The sequence below is a fragment of the Podarcis raffonei genome, chromosome 16 (genome assembly GCF_027172205.1).
Source record: "Podarcis raffonei isolate rPodRaf1 chromosome 16, rPodRaf1.pri, whole genome shotgun sequence".
Taxonomy (NCBI): domain Eukaryota; kingdom Metazoa; phylum Chordata; class Lepidosauria; order Squamata; family Lacertidae; genus Podarcis; species Podarcis raffonei.
The window spans coordinates 4,550,582-4,575,117 of NC_070617.1; the positions used below are offsets into that span (position 1 = coordinate 4,550,582).

Below are 24,536 nucleotides of genomic sequence, written 5' to 3' on the forward strand. Positions count from 1 at the left end.
TGGTCTGCTCCATAGCCTAGATCCTTGGCACTGTGGGATGGGGGACCAAGTCGCGGGGAGAGATAGCGCTGGGGCGGAAGATAACAGAGGCACCAGTCCGTCGGGCGAAAGGGAACCCGGGTTGCTTTTGCTCTAAAAGGCACTCAAAAGGATTGTGGGTTATTTGCTAGTGGAGTACAGGGTCAGGTTTAAGGTGCTGGTTTTGACTTTTAAAGCCCTAGTACCCACAGGACCGCCTCTCCTGGTCTGAACCACGGAGGACCTTAAGGTCCACAAATGACAATACCTTGGAGGTCCCAAGTCTCAAGGTGGTTAGGTTGGTCTCAACTAGGGCCAGGGCCTTTTCAGTACTGGCCCCGACTTGGTGGAACGCTCTGTCACAAGAGACCAGGGCCCTGCGGGACTTGACATCATTCCGCAGGGCCTGCAAGACAGAGCTGTTCCGCCTGGCCTTTGGTTTGGACTCAGTCTGACCCTTACGTTTCCCCCTCCCCTTATGGTTTTGATCTATGGGCTACTTTTAAAATGAGGCTGCATTTTAAATTGCATTTTAACCTGTATTTTAAATTGGGCTCCCCCTCACATTATGTTTCTATTATAATTTTACTGGCGTTAGCCACCCTGAGCCCAGCTCTGGCCGGGGAGGGCAGGGTATAAATAAAATTTATTATTATTATTGCCTCCACAGTTGGTTTTCAGAGGTAGACTTCCACTGAATGTGGAGGTTCAGATGGACCAATCAGGCTCTTGCAGGTGGCTGCTGCCCATCGGGACTGGGGAGAGGGCAAAGGTCAGGGAGCCCAACAGTTAGGGGGTGCCACAACTAATGACAGTCAGAGTCAAGTAATTTCAATTTTTGAGGGAGTTGGGTATGTTTAGCCAGGCGAAGAAAAGACAGACAGGGGAATGGACTTCCTTCTTTATAAAGATTTGAGGAATGAGATCATCACCCCCCACTTACTTACTATCTTTCTTTTATCAGATCAAAATGATCAGACAACAGCAAAGGTTGCTAGGTTTATCGAGGGTGCAATGCGATTAAGGGCCACTATCGCGATGACAAACCTAGACAGCATTTTAAAACGCAGAGACATCACCTTGTCAACAAAGGTTTGTATAGTTCAAGCTCTGGTTTTCCCAGTAGTGATGTATGGAAGTGAGAGCTGGACCATCAAGAAGGCTGATCGCCAAAGAATGGATGCTTTTGAATTCTGGTGCTGGAGGAGACTCTTGAGAGTCCCATGGACTGCAAGAAGATCAAACCTCTCCATTCTGAAGGAAACCAGCCCTGAGTGCTCACTGGAAGGACAGATCCTGAAGCTGAGGCTCCAAGACTTTGGCCACCTCATGACAAGAGAAGACTCCCTGGAAAAGACCCTGATGTTGGGAAAGATGGCGGGCACAAGGAGAAGGGGACGACAGAGGACGAGATGGTTGGACAGTGTTCTCGAAGCTACCAGCATGAGTTTGACCAAACTGCGGGAGGCAGTGGAAGACAGGAGTGCCTGGCGTGCTCTGGTCCAGGGGGTCACAAAGAGTCAGACACGACTAAACAACTAAACAACAACAAATCTGAACGATAATCTTGGTCATTTGATTGCCCTTTTTACCCATTGTTGTCTTTTTAATTGTATATATTGCTTGTTTTATGTTGCTATGGCCGCTGGCTAATGCAAATAAAGTTTATCTATCTATCTATCTTTCTTGGGAGGTGATGGACTTTTCTTCACTCGGAGTATGTTTCCGAGCACAATTCAAAGTGTTGGTGCTGACCTTGAAAGCCCTAAATGGTCTTGGTCCAGTATACCTGAAGGAGCATCTCCACCCCCATCGTTCTGCCTGGACACTGAGGTCCAGCTCCGAGGGCCTTCTGGCGGTTCCCTCATTGCGAGAAGCCAAGTTACAGGGAACCAGGCAGAGGGCCTTCTCGGTGGTGGCGCCTGCCCTGTGGAACGCCCTCCCATCAGATGTTAAAGAGAACAACTACCAGACTTTCAGAAGACATCTGAAGGCAGCCCTGTTTAGGGAAGCTTTTAATATTTAACAGACCACCCTATTTTAATATTTTGTTGGAAGCCGCCCAGAGTGGCTGGGGAAACCCAGCAAGATGGGTGGGGTATAAATAATAAATTATTATTATTATTATATTATTATTATCAGAGGTTGGGTGGCGGTTTTTCGAGGGTTCTTTAGTCGTGGTTCCTGCGTTGCCCGGGGTTGGACTAGATGATCCCACGGTTCTGTGATTCTAAGTCTTTGTTCCCATCCTGCTCTCTGCTGAGTTCTGCAATGGGCGACACTGAGATTGAGGAGGAAGCTGAGAGGCAGGGCCAGCGCCACCCAAACTGGTTGTAAGAAATGGGAAACTGAGGCTGCACGCTGAACCAGAAGCTGGTTTTTAGAGAAGGAGGCAAGAAGGTTATCAATGGCTAGCAGCCATTAATAGGCTTCTTCTCCTCTATGAATTCGTCCCCTCTTTTTTTAAAGTCGACCACATTGGCATCCATCACTGTCTCCTGCAGCAGACAGTTCCACAGTTTAACAAAGTAAACAGGGAATCACTGGCTACCTGAGATAATTCTAACTGGAGTTTTATGACTACCAGGAACGTTAATAATAAAAATAATAATTTCATTATCTATACCCCACCCATCTGGCTGTGTTTTCCCAGCCACTCTGGGCGGCTTACAGCAAAATATAAAAACATAATAAAACATTGTGCATTAAAAACTTCCCGACGTTCTGCATGCCAAGCAAGCACTCTGCCTCAGACCTACAAAGACAGCAGGCTGTAATAATAATAATAATAATAATAATAATAATAATAATAATAATAATAAAAATTTTGATTTATACCCTGCCCTTCCCAGCCAAGACCAGGCTCACGGCGGCTAACACAAAATATAAAACAGATTGATTGAAATACAACTTAAAAACAAGATTAAAATACAACATTAAAATGCAGCCTCATTTCAGCAGAAACTCAAAAACTTTTCTGGGGATGAAAACATCAAGTCTTCACCAAGGCTAACTATCCAGACTGGTCTACGTGGGCCAGAAAAAAGCCAGGGAAGTCCCCAAGTAGGGTTATCTCTCAGCTGTGATCCTGTGTCTGTAAAAACCAGAATATCAACAGTCTACCTTACAGGTTTGTTGTACAGATAGTAATTTCCTTTGTAAAAAAAATAAAATAAAAAATTAAGAGGCGATGATTGACCCCAAGCACAAGGAGGAAGGACATTCGACCTCTGGCTGGAATAATTCCCTGTTCTGATTCCACCAGCGATCCTCATCAGAAGAGCCTTTGGGGGCTACTTTTCCCTGCTTTCCATTTCGTCCGTGATGCAACACCCCAAACCACCGCCTTCCAGGGTCTCCGTCTAAAGTTACAAAATCAACATCTAGAAAATTGAGCCCAGATGCTCAATGCACACTGGTCCAAGCTGACGCAGCGCATACGGCCCAGAGAGAAATAAACTGAGATGCTTCTTTTCACGCCGACCGGAGAGAAGGGTCTTTCATTTGAACAACCTCTCGCTTTGTCCCCCTTCCAAAAAAGGCGGCCTTATTTTGCGCGTGACAAATCCGGCCGCCGGCAAACGTCTCTGGGGAGTCAGTTTGGGGAAAGCTTTGCCCGTTCTGTACTTCTAGAGGAGGAGGAGGAGGAAAAGCACCACAGAACAGGGGGACAAAACCTCTCTGTTTCGTTCGATTCGAATCATACGCTGTTTTTGTCCAGTTTTCCTCTGCAAAGTATTATCAGGATTTATTCTCTCTCTGGACGGCCCCTGTGTTATTTAAGTGCTAGCATCCTCCAGATGTTGCCGCGCTACAGTTCCCATCACCCTTGACCCCGGTTGGCCCCCACTGGCTTGCTGAGGGCTGGAATCCAGAAACATCTGGAGGGCTCAGAATCCGCACCCATGGCTTGCATATACATCTCCCCCCTTCAGCCTGGCCACCTCCAGATTTCGTTGGATTCCAGCTCCCACCTGGAGGGTCACAGATGTCCCTCATTCCTGTTGTAGAAAAGAAAAAGAAAAACCATTTTGGGAGTGGGACAGAATTATAGGATATATAGAATATCTTTCAAACCAGATGCTATATGCCTTGGACTTTTTTAAAGATACAGTTAATCCGAAGGATAAAGACTTGGTCGGGAGCGTGCCGATGGACGCCAAAGTCACGCCAACGTTTATCAGCTGCCTGGCAGAAAGCGTGGGCCACAATAATAATTTTCAAGAGTACAAGTTGATTTATTACGCACATGTATTTAAAAGGTTAAATTGGAAATGAAAGGATGGAACAAATCTAGGGACTCTTTGGATTCTGTTTTTAGACGGCCATTAATCAAGATTGCCATATTTATATTGCGGAAAGTATGTATATATTAGGGGGCTGCTTGCTCCACCGGCCAACCCCACACCAGCCCCACATTAACTCCCTCCTCTCTGCTTCCCACACTGGGGAAGCCCAGCCAAATAGGCGGGGTATAAATAATGAATTATTATTATTATTATTATTATTATTATTATTATTCAGCTCCTAAGATGCCCTTTGACTTTCTTAACCACACCTGAATAAGGCAGATTCCATGCTAGAGTTCATTAGGAAAAGAATCAAAAAACTGCCACTATCATAATGCCATTATACAAATGGATGGTAGCACTGCATTTTGAGGAGTGTTCTGGTCGCCTCGCTTGAAAAAGGATATTGTGGAGCTGGAAAAGGTTCAGAAAAAGGCTAGCAAAATGATCAAGGAGGTGGAGCAGCATTGCTCAGTTCAGTATTTCTTATTCACGAATGTTTTCCCCGCACTGTTAAAAGTGCAGGGCTCCTTATGTCAGCCATGATCTTCACAACTGAGTTGTCCAGATAGGTCTGGAATATGTCCATTTCACAGGTTATGGGGATGAGGCTAAAGGCTGATAATGCTCAGGAATTGCATTATCAACTTTCAAGGGATGCGGGTGGCACTGTGGGTTAAACCACAGAGCCTAGGGCTTGCTGATCAGAAGGTCAGCAGTTTGAATCCCCGCGACGGGGTGAGCTCCCGTTGCTCGGTCCCTGCTCCTGCCAACCTAGCAGTTCGAAAGCAAACCAAAAAGTGCAAGTAGATAAATAGGTACCGTTCCGGCGGGAAGGTAAACGGCGTTTGCGTGCACTGCTCTGGTTCGCCAGAAGCGGCTTAGTCATGCTGGCCACATGACCCGGAAGCTGTACGCCGGCTCCCTTGGCCAATAAAGCGAGATGAGCGCTGCAACTCCAGAGTCGGCCACGACTGGACCTAATGGTCAGGGGTCCCTTTACCTTTACCTTTTAAGCTTTTATTATTATTATTGTGGAACAAATAAGAGCCTTGATTACAATTGAGGCCAATGTTTAGGCCTCCGGACGCAACAGATCTCCCTTTTAACCTTCCAGAAATAGCCCGAGTCTTGATTTTCCCATCACTGAAAAAGGATTTCCCCAAAGTGTGGAGTGAGGGGGCCTTGAGCCTGTTTATTTTAGCTCCTGCCCACCATTAAAGTTTCCTGGCTGCCTTGCTCCGGCTTCAACAGAGGCAGGAAAAACAAACAAACAAAGTTAAAAATAACAGTTCTTTTAACGCGGCAAAAGCCTGCACACAACTCTGTAACAAATTTTTTTTTGCAGATAATAAAACTGTGTGTGTGTTTGTGTGCCCCCTGTTCTTGCAGGGAGGAAAAGAGAACGCTATTTCAACAAGCCTAATGTGCCTGCTGCTGCTTCTTATGCCCATTTTACAGATGGGGAAAACTGAGGGCTGGGAGGCCACTTAACCTGTATCCAGAGGTTGAGCATAGGCTGAGTGATTCAGGCAGTCCTCATGTTGAAAAGAGCGAAAAGAACTTGTGGACATCCAAAGAAGATGAACGCTGGAATATTCAGGGCAGATAAATGAAAAAGACCTTTTTCATCCAGCGCATAGTTTAACTATGGAACTCACTGCTGCAGGACACCAACTTGGATGGCTTTAAAAGAGAACTGGAGAAGGAGGGGAGAGCTTTGCTAGTCCTGCTAGTGCGCTTCTGGTTGGCCACTCTGGGAACAGGATACTGGACTTGTTCCCTTGGCCTGTTCCAACTGAGCTCCTCTGCTGTCCTTAATGCAATCAGATTGCAGGCAGATTCTTACCAAACTCCAAGCCGCTAGTCCTCACTTTTCTGAGTTCTCATTCTGTCAATCTCCGGCTCCCTATTATTATTCTCCGTCCAGAACTTTTGCAAAGGTTAACCGCCTTCACTTGGGGAATCAATTTCTCCAAGCGAAGGTAGCTAATCTTTGCAAAAAAGATCTTTGCTCATGAGTAAGCCCATTGCTGCAGACTGACTCACCTTCTCGGCGGCTTGGCAGAGGCTGGCCGTCAACATCATCGCGGAGAGAGTCAAGGAGATGGAAGCCAAGGGAAACCTGGAAAGGAAAACAAGGCAGTGATGGACAGGGACCTGCGGCTTGCGGGCGAGGCTGGAAGATGGAGGCTCTGCTGAGTCAGGCAGGCTCTCCAGGAAAGTTTCTGAGCAAAGCATGATGGGAATATCCCTGCTTTTAATGCCCCATCGCTTTATAGTCAAGGAGGACCCGTTCACTGAACACAGGAAGGTTCACTGCAAGCTGTGGAGGTCTTGCACTCACTGCTGAATCTAATTAATAATACAGTGGTACCTTGGTTTAAGAACAACTTAGTTTATGAACAACTTGGATCAAGAAAAAAGCTGCAAACCCAGAAGTAGGTGTTTCGGTTTGTGAACTTTGCCTTGGTTTAAGAACACATTTCGCCTCCTGTTGAGTGTGTTGTAAATTGAGTCCCCCGCTGCTATGGGAAAGCACATCTTGGTTTAAGAACGCTTTGGTTTAAGAACGGACTTCCGGAATGGATTAAGTTCGTAAACCAAGGTACCACTGTAATAATAATATTTTTAAAAATCAGACCTTCAAGGGAAAACATAGCCATTGTGGTTAGCAGTCATTGGTAGTCATGTAATAAACATCCATGGTTTTTCTCTGTGAAGAACTAGCATTAGAGGCAAATACACACCCATTCAGATCCAAAAATGGCTGTTTGCACCCAGAGGTGGTATTTCGGGACACCCAGGTCTCGGGATGTTCTTACCACTGATTTTTGGTAATCCTGGGATTGTTTTCTCCAAAACAAGGTTAGAAAGCGGGGTAAAATGTTTTCAATAAATCGGAAGTGGCCCCACGGGTCTGGCTTGGCGACAACTCGTATCGTCCCTAACCACTGAGCGCCGCTGCCTGCCCGGCGCTGGAGTACAAGGCTCTCTGAGGGTGCTGCGTTGGCTATTGCGAGACCATATGGACTTCTGGGGTAGGTGGAGAAAGGAATGCGCCTTAAAACCAGCTCAGCATCTTCTGTCCCTATGATTTAATCATACATAAGTAAACTCCCTTTTGAAAGCTGGCTGTGAGGACGATCTCATGCAGGGACCACTGACTTCAGCGCTTCCCCCCCGCTGCGTCAAGGCAGATTCCAAGCAGCGAGAGCTTTGCTGGCCTCCGAGTCTCTCACTCGCATCCCCTTCCCGGGGGATCCTCATCAACCGTACAACGGTTATGTCACCAGGCACCGAGATCGAATCAGTCTCTGGCTGCCACGGCGCCAGCACATCAGAGCCAGAAGGTGGTGTGGGACATCTGGCGGGTGAAACTATGGGCGCTTCCTTGCTCAGAGAGCACCGGGGCCCTTTGATGGAAGCCCAGCCAGATGGGCGGGGTATATATAAATTATTATTATTATTATTATTATTATTATTATTATTATTATTATTACTACTACTACAACTATTATTATTTCCATCACTTTGCCAGCTCCCTCCCTCCATTCTACATTTCTACAGAATTGATCTCTTAGTGTGGAACTTTGGAACTCCCTGCCTACTGATGAAAAGATTTATATCTAGATTTATATCTAGATGCTGGGATAGAGATGATAAGGAAAACAGGAAGACACAATGAGAGGTAAAGGAGGAGGTGTTGTAGGACTGGTGGAAGTCAGTGTTTGTTTTTCTTTTTAGTGTTTATATTATTAACTTGTAAGATACGGATTTGGGGTTTTTTGAATGTTAGTTTTTGTGTTTTGTGTATTGTTATTTTTCATGTTGTTGTTGTTGTGGTATGGAAAATACTAATAAAATTTTAAAATATATTAAAAGAAAGAAAGAAAGAAAGAAAGAAAGAAAGAAAGAAAGAAAGAAAGAAAGAAAATGTTTGCCGAACTCAATGCTGGGGACAACCAGCACACTAAAACAAATCAACATACATGACATTAATTTGGGCACCTTCCATGGCTCAGGTATAGTAATTTGGTCGATCTTAAGAAAACCCTCCTGGCAGACTGAAAAGGTTAATGTGTGCTAGGGATGAAGGACACCTGCAAATTTCTCTCAGTCTCTCAAGTTCAGTTCTCCACACCAGTTTGTCATTTTGTTTTTAACTCCTCACAAAAACCCATCAGCATTGTATGGGGCTGGGCTAGAATGACCCCGCTGGTCCCTTCCGACTCTACAAATTGACGACTTTAGTGTGAATTTCTCATAACGCGCACATTTCTGATGCAATTTTGCCCAACGGACACATTTTTTTGCAAAGCCATTTCCCCATATACGATGCATTTTCATTTTGCATTTCCACTAAAACCCACGTCGGAACGTGATTTCACCAAACGGACACGCTTTTGCAAAGCGACGACGCCCAATTCAACACATTCTTCCTGCATTATTTCCACATTTCACCCTAGTTACATGCATTTTTCGATACTTGCCTGGAAAAACTGCCCTGCAAAATTCAGAGAAATGCAGATATCCAGGGAGGGCCGTGCTTCAGTTCACATACGCGTTTTGCAGAAATTGCAGATTAGGCAGGTTTGCTTTTAAATGCAGATTTAAATCAAAATCTCTTCCCCAAAGAAATTTTCACGAGAGCTACCCCAGTTTCACCCCTAGGGGCACCTGCCCTCCCATCACAAACTTTCTGGCTCCAATCCTTTCCTATCCAGAGGTCAACAGGCTGCCCTGACCTTTTGCTGAAGTGAGTCACTTACTAAGGGGGGGAGCTGTTCTCACCTTCCCCATCTCTCCTGAAAAATCGCTCGTCGTGCGCAAAAGGAAGCAAGGAGAATGAGCATGCAGAAGTTTTATTACCCTGTGTGACCGCCAAGAGATTCTTGCGGCAGGCCAAGGATGAGTCAGAGGCTGGCTCAGATGGGTAGCCAGCATTGTCACCAACCAGATTGGGGCAAAACAACCCCCACAAGTAAAAGTCCCGTCCCCCCCGCGCCCGGAGATTAACCTACGCAAGCAGGAATCAGGTGCCACAAAAGCAAGCAAAGCTGACTCACACAGGGAGGCGGCTGTGGAATCTCCTTCCCCGGGGGCGCTTTTTAATTATTATTTTTTTGCAAGGGAGAAAAAAGTTGGACAGGAATTTGGTGGGGATGTTTGCAGAGGTTGTCCTGGCTCAGGATGGAGCCCGTGACGATGAGACAGCCCTCGGAGTTTCTTCCAACAGAGCAATAAAAGAACGCTCTCTTCTCTAATGCGCGCACACATGGTTCTGTACTCAGTGCGCAGCGCATTAATCCGTCAACATGCACCTTGCAGAGAGCGGCTGACATTAAAAATATTTTCCTGTTCAGCAGCTTTCAATGCTGTTCAGACTTTCGGTTGTTGTTGTTTTCCTTTTTGTTTAATTTTATTTATTTATGCTTCTCAGGTTTATACATTTCACTGATTTTACAATCATGTTGACATTTCAAAACTTGACTTCCTTCCCCCCCTTTTTGCGGTTCCTCAAATTTATTTTTAGTATCTTCTGCATCTCCTAATTAACTTAATTTGCTCATTTATTCATCTTCTTTAAAGATATACTCTTACGAAACTGCAGGTTATTATAGTGGTACCTCGGGTTAAGTACTTAATTCGTTCCGGAGGTCCGTTCTTAACCTGAAACTGTTCTTAACCTGAAGCACCACTTTAGCTAATGGGGCCTCCTGCTGCTGCTGCGCCACCAGAACACAAATTCTGTTCTCATCCTGAAGCAAAGTTCTTAACCTGAAGCACTATTTCTGGGTTAGCGGAGTCTGCAACATGAAGCGTATGTAACCTGAGGTACCACTGTACAATAATCCTGCCAATGTTTTTATCTGTTTACAATTTATCTGTAAATATTCAGTAAACCATTTCCATTCTGCTACAAAAAGTTTGCTATCTTGATTTCTTATTCTTCCAGACTTTCAGTTGTTTTTTAACGCGCCGCTCAAAACTAGTTCTCTTACGCAAGAGAGAGACGATGGTAGCGTAGTAGTTATGTCTAAAGTCCATTTGGGGGGCCTAATCTGGCCCGCCGGTCGGTTTAATCTGGCCCCTGTGGAAGTTTATTTCCTGGGCTAAAATCCTAAAAAAAGTTCAACACCTTCAACCCTAAAAAAACAACTCCAATCCTAAAATAAGCTCAACAACTTTGGTCAGCCCTTTGGTCAGCGCCCACAGCCCTTCACTTCATCAAATCTGGCCCTCTTTGAAAAAAGTTTCGACACCACTGAGTGTTGGATCCAAGAGACATGGATTCAAATTCTCCCACTCGGCTGACTGGGAGCTCACTGGGGGCGCGTGACCCTTGGATGCTGCTGTGGGGACTGAATGCTGAGGTGGAGAAGTATGTCTGCAGCAACCTTTGTGCAGTGCAGTGGAAACTTAGAGAATCCATAGTCACAAGGTGTGGTGAATGGTGGCTTTAGCTGGGGTTCAGGAAGGACAACTGCCTAGGTAGCTGCATACATGTTACCACTCCTGTCAGGGGCAGTATTTGAGGGAATCACAGAGCAGCCCTGTTATGCTCAGCTCCTGCTCTTGGACTTTCCAATTTGGGCACCTGGAGAAGAGGTTGCTGTAATAGAAGTGTCCCCCTTTGGCCAGATCCAGCTGCTAAATGGCCCTTCTCGTATTCCGATGTGTTTATGGATATATGGAGCCTCCCTGTTTCAAGGCAGTACACCTTGAATAATGGCGATCAAGGCCAAATTGGAGAATCTAAATCTCGGAGGAAAGTTCTTTAGCCCATTTCTACTACATGAGATTCCAGGAACATAAGAATAGGTGGAGGTACTGGATCAGGGCGAAAAGAGCCCTGTTCTCACAGCAGCCAAATGCCCCCAAGAACCTAGGGATCAAGGTAGACTGCCTCTGGGCCTGCAGGTTCCACCAAAAGAGCCCTGGAGCTAGTCCACCTAGTCCAGCAATCCTGTCCTCCAAGGCAGGGGTCAGCAACTTAAGGCCCGTGGGCCAGAAGCAGCCCACGGAGGTCATTTGACTGGCCCATGAGCCGCTCCCAAACCGAGCTACCAGCGCAGTGACTCGCTTCCGTGGCACCAGAAATCGCATCTGCGCAGGCGTGAAAATTGCGCCTGCACACGCACAGACGCCGAAAATCATGGGCAAGGGCACAATCCGGTTCATGGAGGGATCTCCGTGGGACTGATCCGGCCCAGGCAAGATAAACCTTGCTAACCCCCATTCCCAACTAGGGAAACTCGCAAGCATGATCTGAGTGCAACAGCAATTCTCGTTTGCCTGGCGATCCGAAGCAACTGTTCTCATCCAGTGGCATTTACTGCCTCCAGCACAGGACACAGCCATCATCGCTCATGCACAACCTGTGGTTTTGGGGAGGAGAAAGGCCTTTTCCCCAGAAACGTCGACCTGGGTGGCACAATTTTCAAAGCCGCTTTCACAACGGGCTTCGTTGACCACGCGGCAAAACTGTCACCAAACATCGCAAACGTCACCCTCGGCTAGCAAACATCCCTGGGAACAGAGAACAAGCACTTGTGAAAATATAACGGTGGCGCAGACATTCGGCATATTTGTGCATGTTTGGCTTTGTCTTTGCGCTGGGTGGGAGGGTACGGGACATGGTCCCAGGCCTTTGCCGCACAGGGCGGGAAAATGCTTTCATTCCCCGTCAGGCCTTCTTGGAACTGAGATTGCGATCTGTCTCAAAATTCAGCATTCTGTCTCTCTGCTCCTAAAATAATTCCTTCTTTATGACAGGTCAACTCTCCCTTTGATTATTACGATTGCAGAGGTCCCACGCAGCTTGGAAGAGAGATAAGTTATTTCCACAAACAAGAAGTCTCTTGAGAAGGGGGAGAGTTCAGGCTCTCTGCGTTTGATCGCTCCAAGGCCAAAGGCTCGTGAGGGCAGGAAATTATGCTCTCCAGACAGGGCGGGACGTGGCTGGCAGCCACGAGGGCCAACCGTTGAAAAGGGTGGCAGGAAATGTTCTCCCAGGAGGGACCTGGCAATCCTGGTCCAGGCCGCCCAATGAGAGCTGATGGGCCACAGGCAAGCTGTTCTGGAAGCTTCCGAGATGCCCACCAATCAAAACCTGAATTCGGGGTTCGATTCCCGCCCCCCCCCGCAAGCCAGGTTTGCTGCCGGCCATTTTGAACCACCCAACCCATTTCAAGAGTTCACCAGGATTTTCGCTCCCAGAAACTTTTCACTGGAGGTCCTGCAAATACACAAAGGATATATACCCTCAGCATTTTTACGGGGGGGGGGGGAGGAGGAACTAGTTTGCTGAAATAGTTCAGACATCCCATTTGGGGTTAGTCGCATGTTCCCAATCAACCATGTTCTTCAACATCAACTTCGTTGGACTGGTCGTGTTGTGCGAATGCCTGATGATCATCTTCCAAAGCAACTACTCTATTCCAAACTTAAAAATGGAAAGTGTAATGCTGGTGGTCAACAAAAGAGGTTTAAAGACTGTCTCAAGGCATATCTAAAAAAAAATATAGTATAAACACCAACAATTGGGAAACAATGGCCTGCAGGTCATTTGACTTGATCAGGAAGACATGTGTCCTGGTTTTCAATCTGAAAAGGCTCCATAGAAAGCCCTTTGCTGTGTTCATATTTTAAATCAAACAATTCCAAACAATGAGGACTGGAACCTTAGCTTCATTTTAAGGGGAAGGCCCCCTAGCTCAGCGGGAGAGTATCTGCTTTGCATGCATAAGGTCCCAGGTTCAAAACCCACCAGCCTCTCCAAGTAGGGCTGCGAATGTCCCCTGGAAAGAGCCGCTGCCGGTCTGAGTTGACAATACTTAGCTAGGCAGAACCCCGAGGTCTGACTTAAGTCAGTATAATGTTCTCGCCCAAATTAAACAGCAGTTGGCTGCCGTTTTACAACACCCACCTAACAGTAGGGCCGGCCCCAGATTCCCCTATAAAAAAATAAGCAGGGAAGTGGGCCAAATTATCTTCTGAAATTCTCTGCCACTCGCCAATTATTAAAGGATGAAAGCCCTCCGATTTCAGTGGCAGAAGATGCTACCCCACCCCCCAAGAAAACCCCCCTCTTTGATTTATATCCTTTTTTCAGAAAAAGAAAAGAAAAGCTGTTGCTACGCCATCTGGAATGCGGTAGGAAACGCTAACCATTTCCTGGCTCCCCCCACATCACGCAGAGAGAGGCATCTGGTGGACTGGAACCCCAGCTTGGGGGGGGGGTGTCTTCCGGTTGCGCCCCGTGAGCTTTCAGTGGGAATTCTCTGCCTGAAATGCGTGAAAAGGAATCCCGTAAATCTTGATGGGAAAAAAGACACACACCCTTTTCCTTTGCATGTCCCCAAGAGGTCACGCTAGGGGCTGTGGAACCTGTGCCCCCCCCCAACTTCCAGCTCCTGTCATCGTCCTAGACCAAATGCGGCCCTCAAACTCCCAATTGCGGCCCTCAAGCAGTCTCTGTCTGGCCCTCGGATCTCACCTTTCGATAGGTGTTTGTTCCCTCAACTGCGTCGACCTGTGGAGCCAGCGCCACATAATATCCGTTCTGCATTTGCAAGAAATTGACCTAAAATTGCCTCTTGATGCCTTTTCTATATTCTTTTTTTCGACGCCTGCTTAAAACGCGGTCATTTAGGCAAGCCTGCCCCCAGACACGTAGAATTTGAGGGGAATTTAAATCTGTTTTGGTTTTTGGTTTGTTGTTTTTTACTGTTAACTTTAAATACCTTTAAAAGTTTTGAACTTTTCCCGGGTGGGTGATTTCAATACTTCTTGCAAATGGCTGAGAGGTTTTGCTACAGTCACAGTGGTATTCTGCTAAATAAAGGGATCAATAATGAACATTATTGAAAAGTAGAGACATCACCTTGCCAACAAAGGTCTGTATAGTAAAAGCTCTGGTTTTCCCAGTAGTGATGTATGGAAGTGAGAGCTGGACCATAAAGAAGGCTGATCACCGAAGAATGGATACTTTTGAATTCTGGTGCTGGAGGAGACTCTTGAGAGTCCCATGGACTGCAAGAAGATCAAACCTCTCCATTCTGAAGGAAATCAGCCCTGAGTGCTCACTGGAAGGACAGATCCTGAAGCTGAGGCTCCAAGACTTTGGCCACCTCATGAGAAGAGAAGACTCCCTGGAAAAGACCCTGATGTTGGGAAAGATGGAGGGCACAAGGAGAAGGGGACGACAGAGGACGAGATGGTGGGACAGTGTTCTCGAAGCTACCAGCGTGAGTTTGACCAAACTGCGGGAGGCAGTGGAAGACAGGAGGGCCTGGCGTGCTCAGGTCCAGGGGGTCACAAAGAGTCAGACACGACTAAACAACTAAACAACAATGAACATTGCCGCCTCCATTTTGTTTTCAGGAGGAAAAATGAATTTGTTCGTTGCCTTGCAATTAGGGCCGTAGGGGGGCACGAGGGGGGGGGGAGTTGTCGAAGCAGATCAGTGCAACACCTGGACTGCGTCTGCTATCTGTGCCCTGCAGGGAAGGTTGTTACCTGAAACACTCCAGACAGAGAGGAAATCAATAAATACCAGGGCGCACCTGGCTGGCTTCTGCTTCTGGGGGCGAGAGATGGATTCCTTTCTGACCCTGCCAAAATCTAAGCCCAGAAGCCTTTAAAACACAAGCACACACACTGAAAGTCCTCAAACTGCCTCAGTACAAAAATGCCACAAACCAGGAATATGTGGGGAGGCAGGGCAAGTTTCTAGTTCTCATGAAACAAAAACAAAAAGCAGAAACAAAAGCCCAGAGAGGTAAGGGTCACTTTTTTCAAAATCCAGGCTTCCCAAAACAGAACATGCTAAAATAATGGCTTTACTGGCCATTGATTACTGGCCATTGATTGACATCCTGACAGCCCTTTTTAAATTTTTTTTATTTTATTCTGATTATGGATTTTGTGGTTTTATATTTTGACTTTATTCTGTAAACCGCCCTGAGAGCTGCGGGTATAGGGCGGTAAGGTAAAGGGTAAAGGGACCCCTGACCATTATGTCCAGTCATGGCCGACTCTGTGGTTGCGCGCTCATCTCGCTTTATTGGCCGAGGGAGCCGGCGTACAGCTTCTGGGTCATGTGGCCAGCATGACTAAGCCGCTTCTGGCGAACCAGAGCAGCGCACGGAAATGCCGTTTACCTTCCCGCTGGAGTGGTACCTATTTATCTACTTGCACTTTGACATGCTTTCGAACTGCTAGGTTGGCAGGAGCAGGGACCGAGCAACGGGAGCTCACCCCGTTGCAGGGATTTGAACCGCTGACCTTCTGGTCGGCAAGTCCTAGGCTCTGTGGTTTAACCCACAGCGCCACCCGCGTCCCTATAGGGTGGTATATAAATTCAATAAATAAACAATAAAAGTCGTACCAATCAAAGGAAAAGGAATTGCAAAAAACTCTGGATATTGCTGAGCTGAAATGGGCAAATTAATAGGCAAAGGGTTGCAGGGGTTCCGCAGGGAGACTGGGTCCAGCCCTCTGGCTGAACTCACCGTAAAACTCTGTTTATTGTACGTTTGGAAAACCCTTTGGAAAGCAGGACGATTTAAATAAACTCGTATGTGGAAATAAGAGCATTCTTATTTAAATAAATGCATATGTGGGATTAAACGCACTCTTGCAAATTGTTTAAATAAGTGCATATGCGGGGACTTTGTTATTTCAGATTCCCCTTCTCCTGTTAAATCTCCGGCACAGACCCCAGTTGCTTAGCCCTAATTCTCAGTGCTAAGTCTGTATAACTGCCACAGTCACCCACCCCCTGGCTGAAGCCTTAGCCTCTGTTTCCAACTTTCCTCTGTTCATTTTTATTTATCGTGACATTTATAGCCATCCTTTTGCTCCAAGGAGCTAGAGGAGCAGATCCTCTTCCTTCCCTGTTTCAGAACGACAACCCTGTGAGGTAGAATCAAGGTTGAGAGACCGTAGTTCCAGGAAGGCCTCATGAAAGCTACTTGATAATGGACAACTGTGAGGGTCTGCAATCCCTTTTTAAAGGATTTAAAAAAAGGTAAAGGGACCCCTGATCATTAGGTCCAGTCGTGACCGACTCTGGGGTTGCGGTGCTCATCTCGCTTTACTGGCCGAGGGAGCCGGCGTACAGCTTCCGGGTCATGTGGTCAGCAGGACTAAGCCGCTTCTGGCAAACCGGAGCAGCGCACAGAAACACCGTTTACCTTCCCGCCGGAGTGGTACCTATTTATCTACTTGCACTTGGACGTGCTTTCGAACTGCTAGGTTGGCAGGAGCAGAGACTGAGCAACGGGAGCTCATCCCGTCGCGGGGATTCGAACCGCCGACCTTCTGATCGGCAAGTCCTAGGCTCTGTGGTTTAACCCACAGCGCCACCTGCGTCCCTTAAAAGGATTTCAGGTGCTCTCAAATGTTTTTACGTGGTTGGTAAATTGCTTTTATATAGTTTTAAGGATTTTTTTTAAGTTTTAAACACATTCTTGCTTGCTTTTAAACTGTATTGTTTTAACATGCTTGTGTTTGATGCCATTATCTCTTTTGGGGAATGCAGGATAGAACATATTTATTTATCTATTTCATAAAATTTGTTTTATGATTGTTAAAAAAACCCTCAAAGCGGTTTACTAAAAAAAAAAGAACAGAACCAGAAAAACAACAACAACCAATTCAGAACAACAACTTAAAACCTTCCAAAATAATGAGAACAGACAAGGAGCTAGCTAAAAACCCAGCATTTGTTTATTTAGAAAAAAGGCTAAAATAAATTTTTAAAATGTAGCTGAGCGTGTGAGACTCGAACCCTGGGCTCGCAGGCTCTAAGTCAAACACTCTAATGACTACAATGCGTTAGCCTTTTTGCTCAGTTCTCTCCCTGGCCTCCTTTCCTGCACTGTAAGCGCCATGGGGCAGAGATCTCACGTGCCACAGAAGACTCTGCGCATATGGAACCCAGGAAGCCGTATTCTAGAGAATCAGACCATGGCATCCCTTTTTCTCTGTCGGCAGCGGTTCTTCGGGGTTTCAGGCCAAGAGTCCTTCCCAGCCTTACCGGGATCTGCCAGCGACCAAACCTGGGATCTTTTGCATGCAAAGAAGGCGCTCTACCAGTGGCTTTAAAATAATGCCAAGATTCCAGTCCTCATGGTTCCAAATGCAGGGCTGGCTTAGGAAGCTCTGTACGGCCCGCAGTGGCTGGCAGCAGCTCCCAAAGTTTCAGAGGAGGAGTCTTTCCCTACCTATGGCCCATCCAGACACCCTGCCACCCCAGAACACCCCCCCCCCAAAAATGAGGGCTGCCCCCTTACTTACATGCCAATCTGGCCGTGGCTTCCTGACCCCATCGCCTTCTGATTCGTGCCGTCGGTTTAGGGAAGACCAGGCGCCTTTCGCAACCTCACCATCTGCGTAGCAGCCCGTTCTCTCTGCCACAAAGCCCCTCTTCTCCTGGGGTGAGGGGAGACCCCCCCCAGTTTCAAGACCTTTCCAGCTCCCTAAAGGAACAAATTTTTTTTTTTTAAAAAAAAGGAAAATGTCAGCGTTCAAAAGTCAACAACGGAAGCTTGGAACCTCTTTTGAGTGTCTCTGCCACTTTTAAATGTTGACTTATAGAAGTGGGCCTGTAAAAGGAGGCTGGCGGGGGGGGGGATTTTGGGGGTGGGTGGGCTTGCCTCGCTAGTAAAAGCCCCCTGAACGATGCCTGAACTCGTAACCCCTCGTTGACCTTTCTGAAAGGAAGAGGGGGGGAAAGCTGACCCAGACTCTTGTTTTGGGTGACTCATAAATCAGTCACTCAGTGCATTTTTTGTTGGGGAGGGGTGAAGAACCAGAAGAGGAAATTGGCTCATAAAAATGTGCAACAGATTCCGATCAACCAGGCTCCATCGTGCCAACCGCGTTTCGCCTCTGTGTGCCTCAAAGGCTGGATTTTTTGCAAAATGAAAGAAAGAGGAACCGAGCGATCAGATCTGTTTGGGGACGACCCTTTCCTAGGCAATGAAAAAATACACAACTCATGTTCTGAGCTGAATTATCCCGTGCACAAGACTTGCAAAAGAGAAAGCAGAATATGGAACCAGGCAATTGTTATAGGAATTCTAAGCTCATATATAATAAACGTTCATAAATTTACAAGGCAAACACATACGTAAGTATATAAACCACGTGTCTGAAATAGTACAGGAGAGCAACCCTGAAGCCATTTTGACTCTTCCAGCAACCTCAAATATTCTCCCCATTGTCTCTTTGCTCCCAACTCCCGTCTTTAGGGCGTATTTGTGTATACCTGGATTCAGGAACGAAGTATTGAGCATCTCAAAAGGAATGGCCTGGCTGCCCAGGTAAAGTAATCAGTGACCATTATCAGGTATCCTGACAGACAGGTTTTCTGCTGTAGACCGCCGCCTGCGATGTATTTCTGCGAGGGACCACCTCTTTCTGTGATGTATGTATGTATTATATTTTGGGGGGTGGTCTTTACTGTATACAGTGGTACCTCGGGTTAAGAACTTAATTCGTTCTGGAGGGCTGTTCTTAACCTGAAACTGTTCTTAACCTGAAGCACCACTTTAGCTAATGGGGCCTCCTGCTGCCGCCACACCGCCAGAGCACGATTTCTGTTCTCATCCTGAAGCAAAGTTCTTAACCCAAGGTACTAATTCTGGGTTAGCGGAGTCAGTAACCTGAAGCGTATGTAACCTGAAGCATATGTAACCCGAGGTACCACTGAATAAGAGCTTGCACACCAATGTTCTGGGTTCCTCTCTTCCCTCCCTGTGTAGGCGGAGTAGGGGACTCTGTTACAACAGTTTAATAAATATCATGCTTACTAGCTGCTTTGCTTCTCAATATTCTCTGGTTGGCCTCTGTTATTTTCTCCTACCAATAGGGAACCTATGTAAGGACTCTGTACGGGCTCTTGGAAAACCAATAAGGGATATAGGAGCAGTTTTTTTCTTACAACACAGAGAACCACAGAATGGTATACAGTGGTACTTTAGTTCTCAAACTTAATCCGTTCCGGAAGTCCGTCCCAAAACCAAAGCGTTCCAAAACCAAGGCGCGCTTTCCCATAGAAAATACAGTCATACCTCGGCTTGAAGTAGCTTTGGGATAAGCATTTTCGGGTTGCGCGCTGTGGCGACCCGGAAGTAATGGAGCACATTACTTCCGGGTTTTACCGCTCGCGCATGCGCAGACGGTCAAAATGATGACACGCACATGCGCAGAAGCGGCAAATCGCGACCCACGCATGCGCTGACGTGCAGACGCGGGGTGCATTCGCTTCTGGATGCGAACGGGGCGCTGGAACGGATCCCGTACGCATCCACAGGTACCACTGTAATGCAAAATGGATTAATCCATTCCAGACTTTTAAAAACAATCCCTAAAACAGCAATTTAACATGAATTTTACTATTTAACGAGACCATTGATCCAGAAAAGGAAAGCAATGAACAATGGACTGCGGTCCCACAGTCAATCAGTAGCTGGACTGGGTTCTACACAGCCACAAAAACAAAACAAAAAAGAGCCATAAAAACGCAAAATAAATAGAAAAAATAGACAGACCTCAGCATAACACTCAAATAGTGTACCACTCAAATAGGAGCGCATTCGGCTTCCGAAAAAGTTCACAAACCGGAACACTTACTTCCGGGTTTGCAGTGTTTGGGTTCCAAGTTGTTTGAGTACCAAGGCGTTTGAGAACCAAGGTTCCACTGTAATTTGAAGTCCAAACCCCTGAAATGCAAAAATCAGCCCTAAAGAACTCTTGACAGATGACCAACTGAGCTCTGTTTCAAAACCTTCAAGGAAGCAGAGTCTCCCAGCTTTATTTTTATGTTTTTTAAAAGTTCAGGCAAGTTTCTGCTGGCCTGAGAGAACCATCTCCGCTCTCCACCCCAAGGCGCCATTGTCGGGGTTCTCCTGGCACCCCGAGCCAATTTGGGGGAATGGGGGCGGTGCAGGGGGAGGTGAGAGGGGGGAAAGCCCCACTGCGCCGATGTCCTCACATAGACTTCCTCCAGCAGGACCCATTGGCTGAAATTGGCCCTAGGTTTCAAGTCCTCAGGTACAACCTTCCGACATAAGCTTGGCGCCAACCATCCAGTCGCCTCTTCATTTCATTATATCAACTCGTTTATTTAAAAATATCTGAAATATACTCAGAGTCTCAAAGTGATTTCATGTTCTTTATTCAGCTCATAGTGGTGAGGAGGAATGAATGGAAGTCCCCTCAAAGTATCTGCTTTATATACATTATTTACACAATGGGCTGCACATGATTGGCTAATTCCGGAATTCTACTGTAAGCCAATCAGGTTGTGGATTCACTTCTATCTGGAGCATGATTGGGTGGTTCCTGCCAACCAATCATACTGCTGCATTGTTCTAGGACCAATCAGACTGCTGCCTTTTGGATCCTATTGTTCTAGGACCAATCAGACTCCTGCAGTTTGGATCCTATTCAACTCAGTACATAACAATATCATTATTTATCGCAAGCTGACACTGAAAAAACGCCTTCCAAGAGCTCCGCTCTCACCTTTTCATCCTCCTCTGAGCATCACTATCACCCACCTGATCCAAAATGTCTCGACATCGCAAGGACCAGTCCTGCTACTGCGGTATCACAGGAAAAAGAGGAGAGACCGGATACCTCCTCTGGCCGGGCGCAAGGTTGTCATGGATCCTCAAAGAGCGACAGCCCTGTGAGGTCTGGGCCCCACTCCCTTTGTTGGTCAAACTTTGCTTAATCCAGGCCCGGGTATATTTATCCCGCTGGGGACTGTCCAAATCTTTGTTGCGTTGGCACCATATGGAGTGGACCATCCAAATATACCCGCTCACATTCCCCACTTATCTTTCTAAATCAGTGACATTGGCTACATTAAAAAAAAGGCATCCTTGGCTGGGAGTTGTGTAAGGAAAGGTCACTGCTTTGTGGAATCAAAACATGTCTGAAAAGGTCATTGCACCCAAGAGAACGCTCGGCCCAAATGCCAAACTCGCTCTCTCTTCTCCTTTTAAAACCCACAGGTTGCTAACGTATGTATCACCGTGGAAAGGCAAATTTGCAATGAGGACCAGCAACTTAACAAAGCCATACTGTTTTATCAAAACACACCTGAAAGGTTGTTGCATCTGAGAAACCAGCCACCAAACACTTACTTTCTTTCTTTCTTTCTTTCTTTCTTTCTTTCTTTCTTTCTTTCTTTCTTTCCTTCCTTCCTTCCTTCCTTCCTTCCTTCTCTTTCTCTCCTGTTTAAAACCCATGTTGCTAACACAGCTATCACTACAGATGTGAAACTTAATTTTTGCACATTTATTGAGTCTTAAAAATTCTTTGTCTTTCTTTCTTTCTTTCTTTCTTTCTTTCTTTCTTTCTTTCTCTTTCTTTCTTTCCTTTCTCTCTCTCCTGTTTAAAATCCATGTTGCTAACACAGCTATCACTACAGGTGTGGAACTTAATTTTTGCACATTTCTTCAGTCTTAAAAATACATTTTGAGGTGTGAGAGATTCAAATTTGCTACTATGTGACCGTGCCACATTTAGCTTGGTAAGACTACGTTTGATGAATAATAGAATCAAAGAATTGTAGGGTTGGAAAAGGCCTTGATAATCCTCTAGTCTCATCAACTGAGTTATCCAGATATATAAACTGCTTTTGGAAACCAAATAATTTTAATTTTACCCTCTGAAAAGGTCAGGTAATGCTTAAGCTTCTTCTTCTTCATCATCATCATATCTGCAAGCACTTGGCAATCATTTTTAATGGTTTCTATGCAACTTTACTCACTGCAGATGGTGACAGCAGTTACGAAATTAAAAGACGCCTGTTTCTTGGGAGAAAATAATAATAATAATAATAATAATAATAATTTATTATTTATACCCCGCCCATCTGGCTGGGCCTCCCCAGCCACTCTGGGCGGCTTCCATAAAAAGCAAAAATACAGTAAAATATCACACGTTAAAAACTTCCCTAAACAGGGCTGCCTTAAGATGTCTTCTGAATGTCAGGTAGTTGTTTATCTCTTTGACATCTGCTGGAAGGGCATTCCACAGGGCGGGCGCCACTACCGAGAAGGCCCTCTGCCTGGTTCCCTGTAGCTTTGCTTCTCGCAATGAGGGAACCGCCAGAAGGCCCTCGGCGCTGGACCTCAGCGTCCGGGCAGAATGATGGGGGTGGAGACGCTCCTTCAGGTATACTGGACCGAGGCCGTTTAGGGCTTTAAAGGTCAGCACCAACACTTTGAATTGTGCTCGGAAACGTACTGGGAGCCAATGTAGGTCTTTCAAGACCGGTGTTATATGGTCTCGGCGGCCGCCCCCAGTCACCAGTCTAGCTGCTGCATTCTGGATTAGTTGTAGTTTCCGAGTCACCTTCAAAGGTAGCCCCACGTAGAGCGCATTGCAGTAATCCAAGCGGGAGATAACCAGAGCATGCACCACTCTGGCGAGACAGTCCGCAGGCAGATAGGGTCTCAGCCTACGTACCAGATGGAGCTGGTAAACAGCTGCCCTGGACACAGATTTGACCTGTGCCTCCATGGACAGCTGTGAGTCCAAAATGACTCCCAGGCTGCGCACCTGGTCCTTCAGGGGCACAGTTACCCCATTCAGGACCAGGGAATCCTCCACACCTGCCCGCCTCCTGTCCCCCAAAAACAGTACTTCTGTCTTGTCAGCATTCAACCTCAATCTGTTAGCCGCCATCCATCCTCCAACCGCCTCCAGACACTCACACAGGACCTTCACCGCCCTCACTGGTTCTGATTTAAAAGAGAGGTAGAGCTGGGTATCATCCGCATACTGATGAACACCCAGCCCAAACCTCCTGATGATCTCTCCCAGCGGCTGCATGTAAATGTTGAAAAGCATGGGGGAGAGGACAGAACCCTGAGGCACCCCACAAGTGAGAGCCCAGGGGTCTGAACACTCATCCCCCACCACCACTTTCTGAACACGGCCCAGGAGGAAGGAGCGGAACCACTGTATGACAGTGCCCCCAGCTCCCAGCCCCTCAAGACGGTCCAGAAGGATGTTATGGTCGATGGTATCAAACGCCGCTGAGAGATCCAGCAGAACTAGGAAACAGCTCTCACCTTTGTCTCTAGCCCGCCGGAGATCATCAACCAGTGCGACCAAGGCAGTTTCAGTCCCATGATGAGGCCTGAATCCCGACTGGAAGGGATCCAAATGGTCCGCTTCTTCCAGGCGTGCCTGGAGTTGTTCGGCAACCGCTCGCTCAATCACCTTGCCCAAGAATGGAAGATTTGAGACTGGGCGATAGTTGGCCATCGTGGCCGCATCTAAAGATGGTTTTTTAAGAAGCGGTTTAATAACCGCCTCTTTCAGCGGGTCTGGGAAGGCTCCCTCACGGAGGGAAGCATTCACCACCCCACGAAGCCCATCGCCCAGTCCTTCCCGGCTAGCTTTTATAAGCCAGGATGGGCAAGGATCCAGGAGACAGGTGGTTGGTTTCACTCGTCCAAGCAGCCTGTCCACATCCTCGGAGGTAACAGATTGGAATTGATCCCACTCAACTTGACTAGACAGAACTCTAGCACTCTCCCGCCCCGGCCCTGCTCCCACGGTGGAGTCTACTTCTTCCCGAATCTGAGCGATTTTATCTGCAAAAAACTTTGCAAAATCATTGCAGGAGAACATGTGGCCCATACTGGGCCCCGATGTTGCAGGTGGTTCCGCTAAATTGTGAACCACCTGAAAAAGTCTCCTGCTGCTGTTTTCTGCAGATGCAATAGAGGCGGTGAAGAAATTCTTCTTCGCCGTCGCTATCGCCACTTGGTAGGCTCGACGTTGAGCTCTAACCTGTGTCCGGTCAGATTCGGAATGAGTTATCCGCCACCGGCGCTCTAGCCGTCTCAACGATTGTTTCATTGCCCTCAGATCCGTGGAAAACCACGGGGCTGTCCGGGCTCCATGCAATCGGAGAGGGCGCTTCGGAGCCAAACAGTCAATAGCCCTGGTTAACTCCGCATTCCAGCGGGCCACCAGGGAATCAGCTGAAAGGCCATCAACATGGGATAAAGCATCCCCTACCACTCTCTGGAAACCATTTGGATCCATTAAGTGGCGGGGGCGGACCATCCGAATTGGTCCCACCTCCCTGCAGAGGGGATGGGTCGCAGAGAAGTCCAGTTGCACCAGGAAGTGATCTGACCATGGCACTTCTTTCGTTTCGCTTTTACTTAGTGTCAGATCACC

At 46.9% G+C, this 24,536-nt stretch overlaps 1 protein-coding gene across 2 annotated transcripts in view; it reads right to left on the reverse strand.

The window, feature by feature from the left end:
• Positions 1–24,536, reverse strand: part of ADAMTSL4 (ADAMTS like 4) — an 86,284-nt gene that overhangs the window by 38,741 nt on the left and 23,007 nt on the right. For both annotated transcript variants that reach the window (XM_053369901.1, XM_053369900.1), the window contains 2 exons: positions 17,616–17,797; positions 6,357–6,432 (listed from right to left, as the gene is read on the reverse strand). In XM_053369901.1, the coding sequence (XP_053225876.1) occupies positions 6,357–6,432; positions 17,616–17,647 (108 nt within the window). In that variant the 5' untranslated portion in view covers positions 17,648–17,797. The remainder of the gene's footprint in view (positions 1–6,356; positions 6,433–17,615; positions 17,798–24,536) is intronic.